Here is a 15,820-nt window from a genome sequence, read left to right as displayed (position 1 = left end):
CTTGGGACTGCCGGCTGGGGAGGTGCCCCTGCTGCTTCTGCCGCTGGCGCGATGTCCCCGGGCCGGCCTGCCCTGGCCTCAGTCGCGGGGGCGCTGGGCCGGGGGACGGGCGGCACGCACTGCTAGCCCCGGCCCCAGCTCCGGCCCCGCTGCTTGGGAACGTGGTGCAGCCGCCGCCGCTCGCCACCTCACCCCCCCACCCCCATTCCTCCGGGAGCCCTTGCCGGCTCGGGAACCGGCCAGACCAGTTCTGCCTTCGGCCGGGACCGCGAAAAGTTGTTACCAAACTTTGCTTGTCTCCGGGCCCGCCGCGGGGCCCCCAGCGCCCCGGACAGCCCCGCCCCGCCCCGCTCCGCGCCCGGGGAGCGGTGGCTGTTTCGGGGGCGCAGCCTGATGCTCTTCGGGGGCGCCCCCCAGCGCCGGGCCTGCGCTGCCTGCTAGCTCCCCGCCTCCCCTTCCCCCGCACCCCCGAACCTGGGACCCCCCTATCCCCTCCCTGGAGGGGAGAATGGCTATGGTGACCGGTGGCTGGGGCGGCCCCAACGGGACACGAACGGAGTAGAGAAGGGCGGTTACCCCCGCACGTCGGAAGAGGACTCGGCCTCGCCCCAGGGCGGCGGCAGCGACCCGGAGCCGGGCGACGAAGACAAGCCCGGGCTCCAGGTGGACTGCGTGGTTTGCGGGGACAAGTCCAGCGGCAAACATTACGGTGTCTTCACCTGCGAGGGCTGTAAGAGTTTCTTCAAGCGGAGCATCCGCCGGAACCTCAGCTACACCTGCAGGTATGGGAGGGTGGGGAGAGAAGAGGAGAGGAGAGGAACGAGGTAAAGCCAGAGGCGCATCCGAAACCCTGGGGCTGAGACGAGGTCCAGTGTGCCTACGGTGCCCAGAGGCCTGAGTTCAAATTCCAGCTCTTGCACTCCATACTCCCTGGGTGATCTTGGCGAAGGCTCTTCCCTTCTCGGGGCCTATCATTTCCCCATCTGTAAAGTGAAAGACTTAGACTAGCTCCTTAGCTCTTGTCATATGAAACCTAGAAAGCTTTTTCTTCCCCCTCGTTTGGGCTTGCCCAGGCCCTTGGTGACCCTGCTGAACCTGCAGCAGCAGCCTATCACCTTGGGAAGACCACTGGACTGGCAGTGGGCAGGCCTGGGTTTGGCCTCAGTAGCTGAATGTCCTTGGGCAAGTCACTCCTCTCTGAGCCTCAGTTTCCTCATCCTTGAAATGGAGATAATCCCTTACTGCCTTATAAACTTGCTGTGATGGTAGAGAAGATCCATGGACATGAGCATTTTAGTAAACCATAAAATGCTATCTAAATGTAGGGCATTATTGCCAACTCTACCTATGCTTTCCCTTTAACTCCCTTCTTCCCTCTGACCTTTCATCTTTGACCCTCCCCTCTCCTTCTATTGCAGTCTCCTCTCTGCCCTCATTTAACCTTCTTCTGCCCTCCATGGCCCTTGAAACCTGGCATTGAGGGTGGGTGGGTGGGAGCGAGGGAATGGAGTTTGTGAGGCAGTGACCTCTGGCCTGGGCTGGGGAAGCAGGCCTTCCCTTTCCAGGGACAGTGGTCTGGAAGAGCCATCTGGGGCAGGCAGTAGCTGCAAGGCAGTGATTGAAGCAGGGAGGCCATAACCCCTCTTCTCTCTCTCTCTCTCTCTCTCTCTCTCTCTCTCTCTCTCTCTCTCTCTCTCTCTCTCTCTCTCTCTCTTTCTCTCTCTCCTCTCCCTCTCCCTCTCCCTCTCCAGCACTGAGTTAGGGACCTCTGGCCTCCTGTTTCTCATCTCTTTCCCCTTCCTCCCCCAACCCTTTTTCTTTATTGTGAAGAAAAGTATTTAGAGTGGCCCCACGTGGCATTTAGAACTTAGGATTCCTTTCAGGGCTAGAACCAAGAACCTTCTGACCTCTTTTTCCAAAGTCTGCACCCTCTTCTCAGGCAGCAGGGTGCCAGGAGTTGTTTTGGGGGCCTGGAAGTGGGATGGCTAGGCTAGTTAAGGCGTGGAGCTGGGGTTCTGCCCTTTCCCAGGTTACCCAGCCTGAGCTTTTTCATCCCCCTTCCCACCAAAAAAAAAAACCCAAAAAAAGCAAAGCCACAACCCAAACTGGGGCAAAAAATATTGATCCAGAATGACCATCAATTTCTAATCAAGGGTATTACTGTTACCAGTAAATAGCTCTTCTATGGTGGGGGAGATTTTTCTTTTTGGGGGGAGGGGTGTCCAGAACTATGTTATGAAACTCCTAGTGAAGAAATGCCTTCTACTAATGTGAGCTGCAAGCAGCTCTCTGTAGCTTTTGGCTTTGATGAATGGTCTGGGGTCTTGGAGAGGGTTGGGGATTCACCCAGGGTCATGCAGCCAGGCCTTCTCATATTCTAGGCCAGCTCTTTATATTCCCTGCTGGGGAGGTGAAATAAGACATCGTCTGTGCCCTTAAGGGATCATAGGATCCACAGGGGGACCCTGAGGTGTCTGAGCAGGGGACGGGGGTGTGTGTGTGCCAGATTCCTACTCTCCAGAGAGCCCCCCCCCCCAGTCCTGCCAGGCTGCTGCCCCAGCAGCTCCTATACCTGCCTAGCCAAGGCTGAGGTCTTGGCCTAGGGGCAGGAAATCATGGAAAACCCCTCTGTTTGTGGGCTCCAGGGCCGGTGCTCACACTTGACCAGCTGCCTAGCAGCGTGTGCTGAGGTGTTTGGTTGTTGATGTTTGAGCGGAGTGGTTGTTGTGTTTTGTGTGTGTGTGTGTGTGTGTGTGTGTGTTGTGTGTGTGTGTGGTTTAAAATGTTGTAAGTTCTCCACGGCTGCAGGGGCTTTTTCTTGCTCTCTGGCCAAGGGTTGAGGAAGGGTAGAGGAGAGGGAATGAAGGATAAGGTTGGAGCTAAGCAGGCCCATCCCAAGGGTGCTGTAGAGGCACCTAAAGAAGGACCCTGGATGCTCTGCCCTCCCAGCCTGGGAGCCGTGCTAGCCTGGCAGAAATGGAGGGTGAGCCAGACTCTCTGTCCCCACCCCCAGCCCACCTCCTCTTCCCAGGGCCAGAGGGATTGCCTGATGCCTCTTCCCCGGGCACTCTAGACATAGGGACACTCCCATCCAGACCTGGGCTTAACCCTCTGAGGCTCTAGCATGGCTGGGCTGACCCAACCCTCAGGTAGCCAAGGCCTCCTCTGTCCCTCTAGGGGCACTTCATTGGGGGAAGGGGGGAGAGGTGTGCTGTGCTTGGAGCTGGCTAATCCTCCTCCAGTGCCTGCCCTCCCCTCCCCAAAAGGGGAAATAAACCATTTCTAGCTGCACTTAATTGTCCTTACCACCTGTTTTCTGGCAGCCGCCTCCAACCAACCCACATTTGTTGGCAAGGAGGGGCAGGCAGGCTCAGCTTGATGTAGGCCTGCTAATTAGGAGCTGAGTAGGGCTCCCCGAACACCATCGCCTTTCTTTCCTAGGCCCTGGGCAGCCTAGGCGTGGTGCTGGACATGCATTTGAAAAATCGAGGGGCTTCCTAAGGGTCATTGATAGCTGCCTGAGACTGAGGAGCTGGACTGGTGAATGGAGAGAATTTTAAGTTAGTTCCAGCCCCCTGCCAGGTTAACTTTTAAAAGGGGGCTAGGACTCAGTCCCTAGCAAGATCTGGACAGCTTTTCAGATGCTGAGTTTCAGAGACAGAGGAAACTCAGTTCCAGCAGCCACATAATAATTGGGCCAGGCAAAGGCCTCGAAATAGTGACCTTGGCCTCATTAGCCAGAAGCGCTAACCATTGGTCAGGAGACCAGGTGTTACAATGACATTAATGATTGTCCTCTATCCCTTCCCCCAGTTCATCCAGCTGGGGGCTTGACGTGTCTCTGTCCCTCTTAGTGCCCTTGGCCTGTTCCTTCTACATACAAAAGAGCTGGGGTTTTCCCTGCCCAGTGTTGATTGGACCATGAAATGGACTGAGGCAGCTTCTCAGCTGGAACTTTGCCATGCTGCTGACCTCGTCCTTGGAGGGAGCTGCGGCCGCTGCTGAGTGACCTTGGACAAGTCACTCAGCCTCAGTGAGGCCCACGGGGGCAATGGACTGGATCAGCTCTGCCTTAAAGTGGGTGAAATGGTATATCAGAAGCAGAGGGCCCACAGGCATGAACTAGGTGGAATAGTGTGCCATCTTATTCTTTCCCCTGTTCAGTTTCTGGCTTTGTCATTGTATGACCTAGAGACAAGTCACTTCTTCTATGCCTCAGTTTCTCTATCTCTAAAATGAGGAATTCAAATAGATGATTTCTAATGGGCCTTCCTAGCCCTGGCGTTCCATGCTCTAAGGTCCTGCCAGAGCAGGTATTCCATGCTCTGAGGGTCCTCCTAGCTCTGACATTCCATGTTCTAGGAGCCCTCCCAGTTGTGACATTCAGTTTTCTGGTTTTCTTAACAAGAAAGTCCTTGGCTAAAAGTTGTAGTGGTTTGTTGCTTTGATTGAAGTCACCAACAGTTGAGTTACTATTACTGTTACTCTTTAGTATAGGGTCTTTGTTGTAGCTCCTACCCTCCTGGGAGCCTAGACAAGGGATCACTAAGTGACAGATCTGACCAAGCGTAGAATTTCTCTCCTCCCTCCTCAAGGGAGGGACAAGACTGAGGAGGGGGAGAAGTTACATGATGGGACAAGGTTTTCTTCCCCACAGCCGGGACCCTTCCAGGCCTCCCTGTCCTGTAAGCCTTTGTTGGTGTGGGCTCCTCTCAGCCCCTTTTGTATCATGAGGACGTGCCCTGGTCCCCCCCTTCCAGGTTGTGACTGTGGGGTCTGCCTGCCTCAGTTTGTGTTTTTCTGGGCAGCTCTGGCTTCCTCCACTGATCTGGGATTTGGAGGACCTGGTTCACCTCCTTTGCCAAGCCTCGTGCCACAGTCCCTGCTCCTTTGTCTTGGCCTATTTACTCTCTTTCTGACCTTGAACTCTGAGGGCCAGAGCCTGGCTCTGCCAAGCCTCTCCCAAGTTTATTGACGTGTAGTCATTGCTGCTCTTTATTCTTCTAGGGTCCTTGGCATTCTCTAAGGGTCATTTGCATTTCTGTCACACTGCATGCGAGGTTTACAAGATTCTTTCTTCACAATAATTCGGTGAGATGTAGGGCGGTAATAATAATTCCTATTTTCCAGATGAAGCGACTGAGGCTGAGGGCAGCCAGGTCTGCTTGTCACTAAGCCCTTTCTCCTTGACAAGGAGATTGATTCTCTCCCCTCCCCAGGCTTGGCTGTAGGCCACTCCAAACAACTCTGTTAGTGGCAGATACCCTGATTCCAGGGATTAGGGGGTAGATGAGTTACTAGGCCCAAGAGTAAACCTCCTCAAATCCTGCCCAAACCAGAGCAGGGTGGCCCTTGACTTTGGTATGGTTTGTTTGAGGAGTGTTGCTCGGCCTTTCCCAGGCACCAGGAAATTTTACTTTTATTTTTATTTTGGGGGGAAGTGGGAGGAGGGTGTAAGTAGTTACCAGATGAATGGTAGGGTCAGAATAGGGTCCATTAGGGACAGCACTTTGGCAGCATGCCCTCCTTCTCTTTCTCTTTCCCATCCTTCCACTTTTCAGACACTAGCTTGTCCATAGGAGCTAGGGCTCCTAGAAGATGGAATGTCAGAGCTGGGAGGACCCTTAGAGCATGGAATGCCTGGGCTAGGAAGGCCCATTAGAAATCATCTATTTGAACTCCTCATTTTAGAGACAGAGAAACTGAGGCATAGAGGAAGTGACTTGTCTCTAGGTTACCCAGTGACAAAGTCAGGAACTGAATGGAGGAAAGATCACCTTGGGGATGCTTTGGGGGGGTCCCCACATCCTAGTCTTCATCACACTTAGAACTTGCCTTAGGTATTTAGGGGTCTGGGAGTGGGTGTGAGGGAGGGTTAGAACTAAAGGTTCTAGAATTGTACGCTTAGAACTAAGAGGCACCTTAGAAACCAGCAAGTCAAAAGGTTCTTAGCTTCAGGTCCTAAAACTTCAAAAAAAAATTTTTTTGATAACTCTATTTCAGTATAATTGGTTTCCTTGGTGATGCTATGCATTTTAATTTGTGCCTTTAAACACATTATTCTGAGGAGTCCCATTGGTTTCACCACACTGCCATCGGGATCCAGGGCACAAAAAAATCCAGTCCTTGATTGACTCCAACCCCTGCATTTTACAGATGAAGAAACTGAGGCCCAGACAGGTGAACTGACTTGAAACCTGAGTGTCACTTGTAAGGGAGTCTCATCGGTAGTAAGAGGCTGAAGTAGGACTTGAACCCAGGACCTGTGCTTGCAGATTCAAAGTATTGCCAGCCATGGAACAAGGAGAAGCAGGGCCATTGGCCAGGGGACCCAGTAGTGGCCCCGAGTCCCTTAAGGTTCCATGGCAGCTGGCAACATCTCATGTTAGAACCTGGAGTATCAGACCTAGAAAGGTCTTAGAAACTGGGCCAACCTTCTCATTTTACAGAGGAGGAAAGCGGCTCATTGAGAGGCAGACCAGGAGTTGGAGTAATACAAGTAAGAATGTGGCCTCCTGAAGCCTTGGGTTCCACTGGCCCACTGTGTACTGCATACGAGTCTGCTTTTGAACATATTGGACTGGAGGTTGCTAGTAGGTCATGCAAGTGGAGATTGCCCACGAGTAATGAGAAATTCAAGCCTGGAACTTAGGACAGCAACAGCAGATGTTTATATGATACATTAAGGTGTGCAAAGCAATTCACAAATATCATCTATCTCATTTGATCTTCACTACAACCCAGGGAGGTAGATACTGTTATTATCACCCTCATTTTACAGATGAGGAAACTGAGGCAGACAGGTGAAGTGACTAATCCAGGGTCACATATCTAGTAAGTGTCTGGAGCCACATTTGAACTCGGGTCTTCCTGAGTCCAAGTCCAATGTGTCACCCAGTCAGGTTAAGAGGTATAGATATGGGAGTGTCATCTGAGACCATGGGAAAGGATGAGCAGCTAAGGGAGATTGGGTAAAGAGAGGACTGATGAGGGCCCTGGACAGAACCTTGGGGCGTTGCTGAATTTAGGGAGTAGGAAGATATGGAACCATGGAAAAAGAGGGGTGGGTTCATCAGGGATGGGAAGAGGAGAAGAGGGTGTCTCTGAAGTTGGAGGAGAGACTATCAGGTAGGAGGGGGTTAGCAACAGCTATGAGTCATGTAAGTAGGTTGAGAAAGGCGGGGGGCGGGGGGCTAAGAAAAAAGGTCCATTAGGTTTGGGCACCAGGAGGTCTTCTGGGCCCTTGGAAGAGCAGTTTCGGCAGGGGCCTGGATAAAGACGGAGGAGGTAACATGGCCAGGCTTCATGGCGGGGAGTGTCCTCCAGTGCCCCTCCACTTTCCGCATTGCCCTGTCGGGGATCCGTCAGCCACAGAATTCTCCATCCACCCTATTTATATCTCATCCTGGGTCACTGCTCAGGGGAATGAGCTCCATTTCTTTTTTTCCCTCTGTGGGAAGTAGGACAGGCTCTGGTTTGTCCTAAAACTCCCTCTTTTAGCCTTAAGAGTGGGACCCAGCCCTCATCTGCCTCATCTCTTGCCTCTTCTTTCCTCCTCTTTTCAGCTGTGGGCAAAGTAGAAAGGAAGAGGGGAAGACAAATATCTGAGACCCTAACCCTTTTCCTCTTCTGCCAGAGGACCACCCGGATTTCTGTCCTCCCCCATCCATCTTTGCTCCAGCATCCGAGGTTCAGAAGTCAGCCAACCAACCAACAGGCATTTATTAAGCACCTCCTGTGTGCCAGGCTCTGTGCTATCTGGGCACAAAAGGAAGACAACATTTTTCCCATTAGAGATGGTGAGCTTTTTGAGGGCAGGCAGTGGCAGCAGTATTGTTCACGTTTCTACTGCCTGTGCTATGTACAACACTGTATGGAATGTGGGGGCTGCTTCCAGAATGTCAGAACTGAGAGATGCCTTAGAATGAGACCTTAGAATTCAGAATGTTCATTGGGCTCAGCTGACTGTTCTGCATTCGAAACTCTGTCCTACCACCCACCTGCCACGGCCCCTGTGGGAGAATCCTAGGAGATATGGAGAAGGCCAGATGCATCTGTTTCACAGATGAGGGAGCAGGTACAGAGGTTAAGTGACAGGTCATATTACTAAGTAAGTGTTGGAACAAGGCCTTGAGCTTGGGTTCTTCTAAGTTCAAAGACCAGTGTTCTTCCCTCCCTTTTCCGCCCCCACCCCACCCTCCCCCTTACTGTGTTTGAGCTAATTTTCCCTGTGACTGATCAAAGGAGCTCCAGATGGCTCAGGTTTGGAGTCTCTACACCTGTGTGGAGGGGCTGCTTGAGACCTCGGAGGAGGTTTTGATCCCCCAACAATGAGCCTGGTTTTCCCAACATGATCCCTTGGGCCCCAGTAGAGGTAGGATACAGGAGATGAGAGGCTGCTCTAGGCAAAGGGGAGTAAGCTGTTCATCCAGATGAAGAGGCATCTAGGCCTTTGGATCTTGTCACCCATTAAGACTAGGTAACTCCGTGGGCCCTGGCAGGTTCTTAGCCAGCCTCTCTGCCCCTTCTGTGAAAGCAGCAGCCCTGTGTCCTTGCTGGGCCCAGCTGCTGGTGAGGCAGGCTCCTTGACCTGTACCGATTTGGGAAGGCCACAGCCAGAAGCAGGAATGATTTTCAAAAGTCAATCTATAAAATAGAATTCTTCCGTGCCTTTCACATAGGAGCTGGGCTGGCCAGGCCCCAAATGTGACTGGATTGAATGAGAGTCTTCTGTTCTTTTTTCTTAGCCTCCAGAGCTGGGCTCATTTTTGGTTGCCCAGAACATAGACAGGCCTGCTGATGGCTGCCACAGCAGCCCGGGAGCTAGCCAGGGTCACAGTGGATAGCCTCTGAGCTTCTGGGAGGAGGCTTTGGGGGTCAGGGAGTCCAGACGCCTCTGCGTCTCACTTCCTCACACACACACACACACACACACACACCTTGGCACACAAGGAAGCTGGAGCCCAGAAGAGGGGAGGATTATGTGATTTTAGAGTGGTGAGAGAAGCCAGCACTTATCTGGTCCATTTTCCTCATTTTGTAGGTAAGGAAAGTGAGGCCCATAGAGGACCAGGGGCTTGTCTTGCTTAAGATCGTAGGAAGTGACAGAGCTGGGATTTGAACTGAGGTCTTTAACCCCCACGTGGATCTGCCCTTGCCCTAGGGAGGGACCTGTCCCCACTCATACAGGGAGTTAGTTGCAGAGATCAGATGAGAATCCAGGGTTCTTAGGTAAAGTGGGGGGATGGGGCAAGGCAGCATCCATGCTGTGCTCCCTCCCTTCACTCAACAGTAACCAGTAAGAGTGGTGCTTTCACTCATAACAACTCTGGGAGGGAGGAAGGTGATGCAGCTGTATTATCCCCACTTTACAGATGGGGACAGCAGTAACTGAGGCTCAGAAGGGATAAGGGGCTTGGCAAGGGTCGTGAAGCCAGTAAGTATCTGAGCTTGGTAGTGTTTGGGTTCCCACTTTACCCCATATTTTCGATCTTGGATTTGAATACTGACCGTGGCACATCCTCCACCCTGCCCTGCAGGTCCAACCGAGACTGCCAGATTGATCAACACCATCGGAACCAGTGTCAGTACTGTCGCTTAAAAAAGTGCTTCCGGGTCGGCATGAGAAAGGAAGGTAAGGCTGGGCTAGGCCCCCCGCCCTGGGTAGCAGCAGCACACCGGCCAATAGCCCTTCCGTGAGAGGAGGCGGCCTCAGTGACCTGAAAAGCCTGGGCTTCATTGCCTTCCTGGAGTCCATGGGAGGTCGGCAGGGTTTGGACTTTGTGGGTATGTTGCCCAGAATTGTCCAGCACCCTGTCAGAGGTCCCATTGTGAGACTATATGGGGATCCAGGCTTCTGCCCATTCTGTCGTCCTGGGGCCAAGTGGGAAAGTACAGAGGGCAACCAGAGATGATGGAGTCTGGGGAACAGTGGGTGGGCGGGGGCAAGTGTGCCAGTCTTTGAGGATTTTGGGGGGGGGTTGTGGGAGGAGGAAGGGGCTGAGGAATCTAATCCCCCCTGGTTGTAACAGATCTGTTCACTGGCTCTCCTGGCCACTCCCTGGGGCCCTTAGCCTGGGCCTGCCACTCTGACTCTGACTGCCTCAGTGGGCCCTCCCGTGCAGTACTGTCCTTTCCTGGGTGCTGGTCTCCCCAGTACCTGAGAGAGCAGTCCCTAAGGAGAAGGGGAGGGGCTTTCATATTTCTTCCCTTTATTATAAGGGCCCTAGTACAGGAAGATTGCCCAGAGGCTGGCCAGGCCTTTGGGCTCCCTCTCCCTCTCTATTTCCCCTTCCCCTGTCCTGGTCACCCTGCCCAGGTCGCTCTGACCTTCCCACCTCCAGCCTGGGGAGGCTTGGGGTTTTGTTTTTTGTCTCTTACAAGGGCCCTTCATTTTACCTAGTCTCTTCCACCTGTGTTTGCCGAAGGCAGGAAGCATGCCCTGCAAAGGCAAGGTGCCCTGCTAGCTAGCTAGCCTGACTGCATGTCGGCTGCTGCCTCCCCTGCGTCCCCCACGCCCTCCCCCCCCCAGACGGGAGGAGTGCTGTTGGCCTTCTAGTCATGACGTACTGACTCAGGCTACGGAGAGAATTCTAGAATAGAACCTTGGCACCACAGGGCCGGGAGGGCTTCAGAAATGCGCCGGCTCCTGCAGCTTTTGGATTTTGGAGCCAGATAGAGTGCTGACCTGGCTTCAGATCCTGCCTCTGACCCTTCCCTAGCTGTGTGATCTAACCTAGTCACTTCTTTTTCCATGCCTCAGTTTCCTCATTTGTAAAGCAGTGATGCTAGGATGTCTAAATGCTGCCAGTTCTTTGCTCTTGACTCTCCGTGAGAGTGAGACCCAGATTATCTAGATCTCAATTCTACTGTTGGAGCTCTGTGGCCCTGCTCTGGGCCCAGATTTCCTGAGGGCCAGGATAAGGCCAGAGGGTGAGAGGGAGCAGCCTGACCCTCCCCTTCCTCTGTACCTGAGCCAGGCCATGTGATCTCAGGGCACAGGTCCACACCCAGCTCATCAGTTACCTGACCTCTGGGCTCTCCAAACTCCTGTGGAAGGGGGGGAGGGGGAGGCCTCTGGGAGGGTCTGTTAGTGTTCCAAGGTCACACCTTTCCCTCCTTGCTTCTGGCCTATCAAGGCCCACTGTCTTCCACTGACCCAGGATCTGCCCTTTTCTCCACTAAAGTCCTGAATCCTAAATCCCACCCTCCAGAGAGCCTTGGAAAAATCCCCTTCCCTCTGAGCAAGCCCAGAGACTGGGCTTGTCCTTTCCCTTCATTCTGGGTTGTAGCCAGCTGTGGCCCTGTGGGGGAGGGGGAAGGGGTGGGGCCAGAGCTAGGGAGGCCTAATGCTAGGGCACTTCTGGGGGGAAGGTCGGCCTTGACCCTGGGCCCATTAGCTGGTAGCAGCCTGGGGTCAGGAATGTTTCACTCTAGGTTTCTGGTTTATTCAGACCTTCTGTGTTTTTGTGACCTTAGACCAAGTCACTTCCTTCTCTGGGCTTCAGTTTCCCCGTGTATAAAATGAGACCATTGCACAAATTGCTCGTAAGCTCTTTAGATCATTAAGGCTTCCTGCGACTCCAAACCCTAAAAAATCTCATGGAGCAGTGAGGGCTGTTACTCTCTCTAGCTCCCCTCCTGCCCGCCAGCAGATGAACTTGCTCCCTATTTTTATTTCCTGTGGGTCCCCAATTCCCTGGGTCTGCAGGGCAGGGCCAGGCGGGGTGTGTCTCGGCTGGTGCCTGCTGTGATCTCCAGGGCCTTCCTGCTAAAGCCAAGAAGCAGCTTTCCCTAGAGCTCTGTAGAAGGGGGTAGGCTGGGCTGGAAATTATAACAGTCTTTGCTCCCCGTGTACGTACACACACACACACACACACACACACACACACACAACCCACACACACACACACACAACACACCCCCCTCTGCCATTCCGGTCAGACGGGTGAGCACTGGCGACTCTGCAAGGATGGAGGAGGAGAGGGACAGACGTGTTGACCTGACATAGATGGGGTGGGGGGTAGTCCAATAGAGGGGAAAGAAGCCTAGGCTGGGAGGCCAGAGACTTTAATTCTAGTCTCAGATCTGCCTCCAACTCACTGTGTGGTGTGATCCTTCTTTATCTCTGCCTGGGCTACAGTATCCTTACCTAAAACGAAGGGGATTGGGATGAGGTGATCTCTCTGATGTCTACCAGACCCAGCCAGCTGTGATGATAAATTGCCCTCAGTCCCCGCAGGACCATGGAGGGAATTGGGGACAATAGAAAAGATTCTTCCCCTTCTCATCACACACCAGGTTCTCCCCCCCCCGCTCCCCCCATTTTGTCCAGCGATCTGGTCCCAACCTTCCCTGTCCATCCAGTGGTCCGGTCTGTTCCTTGGGAGTGACTGGGATTCTTTCTCTGCTTCTCTGTCCTCCTTCTGAGCCCTTCCCACAGGCCCAGGCCAGGGACAGATAATTGCCCTGGTTCCCCCCCCAGGGCTCTGAGTGCTGCCACTTCCCCACCAGGGGGAGGGGCACACCCGTGCCTCCTGTCTCTGGGCTGCAGCTGTGTGGGCTGGCTTGTCCTGTTTCTCTTTTGTTAGGCTGGCGCATGTGTGCATGTTTATCTGGCTGGCTAGCGGAGGTGTTGGGGGCAGGTTCCCCCCCTGGGGATACGTGCGTTGGGAGGGTTGAGGTTGTTGTGCCAGTGTGGTTGTGTGTGTGCTGCCGAGGAATGAGAAGGGCCTCACGACACTCTGGGGGCCTCCCTGTCTTCTGACTTACTCCCCAGACCCTTCCTTCCTCCCGTGGCCCCTCTGGCAGGGCAGGCAGGGCTGCTATCAGGCCTGGAATTTTCCTCTCCCCAATATTGATGCAGTCCCAGAATCTTCCTAGGGGACATGGCCTTCAGCATTAAACCTAGGTGTGGGGTGGGGAGGGGGCACTTAGTGGAAATTTATGTCACTTGTTCTAATGAACTTGTTTTTCCTTGTCCCCATCTGACCCTACTGGTTTCTCCCTTCCTCTCCTGCTCCCTTCAACCCTATCTGATTTCATCTTTGTCATCCCCTCCTCTTCTCAATCTCTTTCAATTTCATCTTTTCCACTTTCTCTTTCTCCTCTTTTCTCTGTTTCTCTCTGCCTATGTTTCTGTCTCTCTCCCTCTTTCACCTTTCTTTCACCCTCTCTCTGTCTTTTCATCCTGATGTCATTCTCCCGTGTCCCCTTTACCCGATCTCCCCACAGCGGTACAGCGGGGCCGGATCCCCCACACGCACTCGGGGGGCAGCCCCACAGCGCTGGCTGGAGGTGGGGGTGGGGAGTACTTCAATGGGCAGCCAGTGTCGGAGCTGATCTCGCAGCTGCTCCGGGCAGAGCCATACCCAGCAGCCCGCTATGGCTCCCCAGTACGCCCAGCAGCAGGGCAGCGTCATGGGCATCGACAACATCTGTGAGCTGGCTGCCCGCCTCCTCTTCAGTACTGTGGAGTGGGCCCGGAACATCCCCTTCTTTCCTGAGCTGCCCGTGGCAGACCAGGTGGCCCTGCTGAGGCTCAGCTGGAGCGAGCTCTTCGTCCTCAACGCCGCACAGTCTGCCCTGCCTCTGCACATGGCCCCGCTGCTGGCCGCGGCCGGCTTCCACGCAGCGCCCATGGCTGCTGACCGCGTGGTCTCCTTCATGGACCAGATCCGGGTCTTTCAGGAGCAGGTGGATAAGCTGAACCGGCTGCAGGTGGACTCTGCAGAGTATAGTTGTCTCAAGGCCATCGCCCTTTTCACACCAGGTGGGTTGGCTTTGGGCTCCTGGGGCTGCCCCATGCCCTTCCTCTCCACCCTCCCACCCCCCCACCCCCCGCCAGCTTTAGCATCTTCCATAACCCAGGGATTCCATGTATCTGCATCCAAGGGCCTTCGTACCCTGGCTGGGTCCATCAAATGTTCTTCCCCCCTTGCTACCCCTTCCATATGTCTTGACCCCCTGGGAATTCCAGATCTCAACCTTCTCCCCTGTGCCATTCTTCTTGGGGGCTGGGGAGGACAGCACTTCTGTTCATCCTGCCCTCTCTGGTGGCCAGAGGCTGCCACCCTTGAGTGGCAGAACCCATCTTGGGGTGAGGGGATGGTTACAGGGCACATTTGTCTGTGGGGGTGGGGAACTCCAGGCCCAGCAGCTGACAGGCTGGGGCTTGGGCCCCCATGTCTCTGGCAGATGCCTGTGGCCTCTCAGACCCAGCTCATGTGGAGAGCCTGCAGGAGAAGGCGCAGGTGGCCCTGACGGAGTACGTGCGTGCCCAGTACCCCTCGCAGCCTCAACGATTTGGCCGCCTGCTTCTCCGGCTGCCCGCCTTGAGGGCTGTGCCTGCCGCCCTCATCTCCCAGCTCTTCTTCATGCGCCTCGTGGGCAAAACGCCCATCGAGACACTCATCCGGGACATGCTGCTGTCTGGCAGCACCTTCAACTGGCCCTATGCCGCTGGGCAGTAGGGGTCTGGCCTGGCAGGGCCCTGCTGTGCCTCTGCTGCCCTGTCTGGCCAAGGCCATACCTCAGGCTCCTCATCTATCAAATGGGGAACGTAGCCTCTGCCATTCGCATGTTGGGACCAGCGCAGAAGGCCGCGCACCCTCGACCCTGGGGACTGGATCGACACTTAAGACTGGTTATTTTTTAGAAGGCAAATGAGATCATTTTGTCTTTTTTTTTTTTAATGACAACATAAAACCAAAAAGACCCTCCCTACTTCCCTCGGACTGGGACCCTGGTGGCACAGATGCCTCTCCTTCACCCTTCAGTGCCCTCCGTCCATCTGTGCTCAGGAACCAGCTAGCCTTTGAAGCCTCCTAGGGGGGAGGGAAGCCTGCAAGGTGTGGGGATGCCCTGGCCCACCTCCTCTCAACCCTTCCTTGCCTCCCAAAATGCATGTCCTGGGCCGTATCCCAGAGCTACCAAGAGTGGAGAGAACATAGCTGGCACAGAGAGGCCAGGTTCTCCTGGCAGACCCCGGGGGCTGAGGCCAGGTTGGCAGCTGGGGGCAGGAGTAACTCAGCCTCCTAATTCCTTCTGCTTGCCAGGTGGGGGGCAGCGAGGAGAGAGAAGGGAGGGTGGCCCCTGGCCCGGGGCAGGAGCCACGGGGGACATGAGTATATATAATTTAGATTGATTCTCTAAAAATATAATCCATGCTGGACACTACAAAATGAATGACCTAAAGCCAATAAAGATGTTTCTTACCACAGGGGTGACTCCTTCTTTGGGGGGGTGGGGCAGAAGACTTTGGAAGGCCTCCCTTTTAGTCAAATCGTGGCCCTGAGCTTCCTGGTCTTTGACACGGATTCTATTAATCCTGTCTGGCTGTGGAAATGAGTGTCCCGTCAGGGAGGACAGGAGAGGGGCCTGTGGGACCTGGACCAAGGGTCCGGGCCGCAGAAGCAAACCTGGCTCCTTCAGGTCCTTGCCCTCCCTGCCTGGTACCTCATGTGACCTTGGCCAAGATGGGGCCTACGTTTTATCTGCCACATGTGGACGGTTGTCCCTGCCCTTTTTATTCTGGGACCCAGCCACAGGCCACCCTACCTGTTGCCCCTGTGCCAGTTGCAGGAGGCCTGGGGGCAGCTGCAGGCCCAGTGACTGGCTCTCAACCAGTTGGCTTTCCTCCTCCCCACCCTTTCCCCCTCTTCTCTTTTGTACCATCTTTCCTATCACCTCTCCCTCCATCTGCTCTTCATGAAAGCAATGGTGTGGTAAGAAGACCAGCTGTGTAACCTTTGTTAAGTCACCAAGCTGTCTGAGTTCCACGTCCTACATCTGTAAAATGAGAGAGTCCCTGCCATCTCTA

General features: G+C 54.4%; 1 protein-coding gene across 1 annotated transcript; it reads left to right on the top strand.

Moving 5' to 3' along the window:
* The first annotated feature begins 508 nt into the window (after window positions 1-508).
* Window positions 509-15,220, top strand: NR2F6 (nuclear receptor subfamily 2 group F member 6). The gene is given in 6 exon segments (XM_020969207.2): window positions 509-542; window positions 545-782; window positions 9,540-9,634; window positions 13,234-13,409; window positions 13,411-13,771; window positions 14,197-15,220. Coding segments are annotated over 6 exon segments (1,179 nt in total). The 3' UTR covers window positions 14,472-15,220.
* The last annotated feature ends 600 nt before the right edge of the window (window positions 15,221-15,820 follow it).

This window comes from Phascolarctos cinereus, unplaced genomic scaffold, assembly GCF_003287225.1.
Source record: "Phascolarctos cinereus isolate Bilbo 61053 unplaced genomic scaffold, phaCin_HiC Scaffold_4;HRSCAF=312, whole genome shotgun sequence".
In the NCBI taxonomy this organism is placed as follows: Eukaryota; Metazoa; Chordata; class Mammalia; order Diprotodontia; family Phascolarctidae; genus Phascolarctos; species Phascolarctos cinereus.
This window is presented reverse-complemented; position numbering and strand designations above follow the sequence as displayed.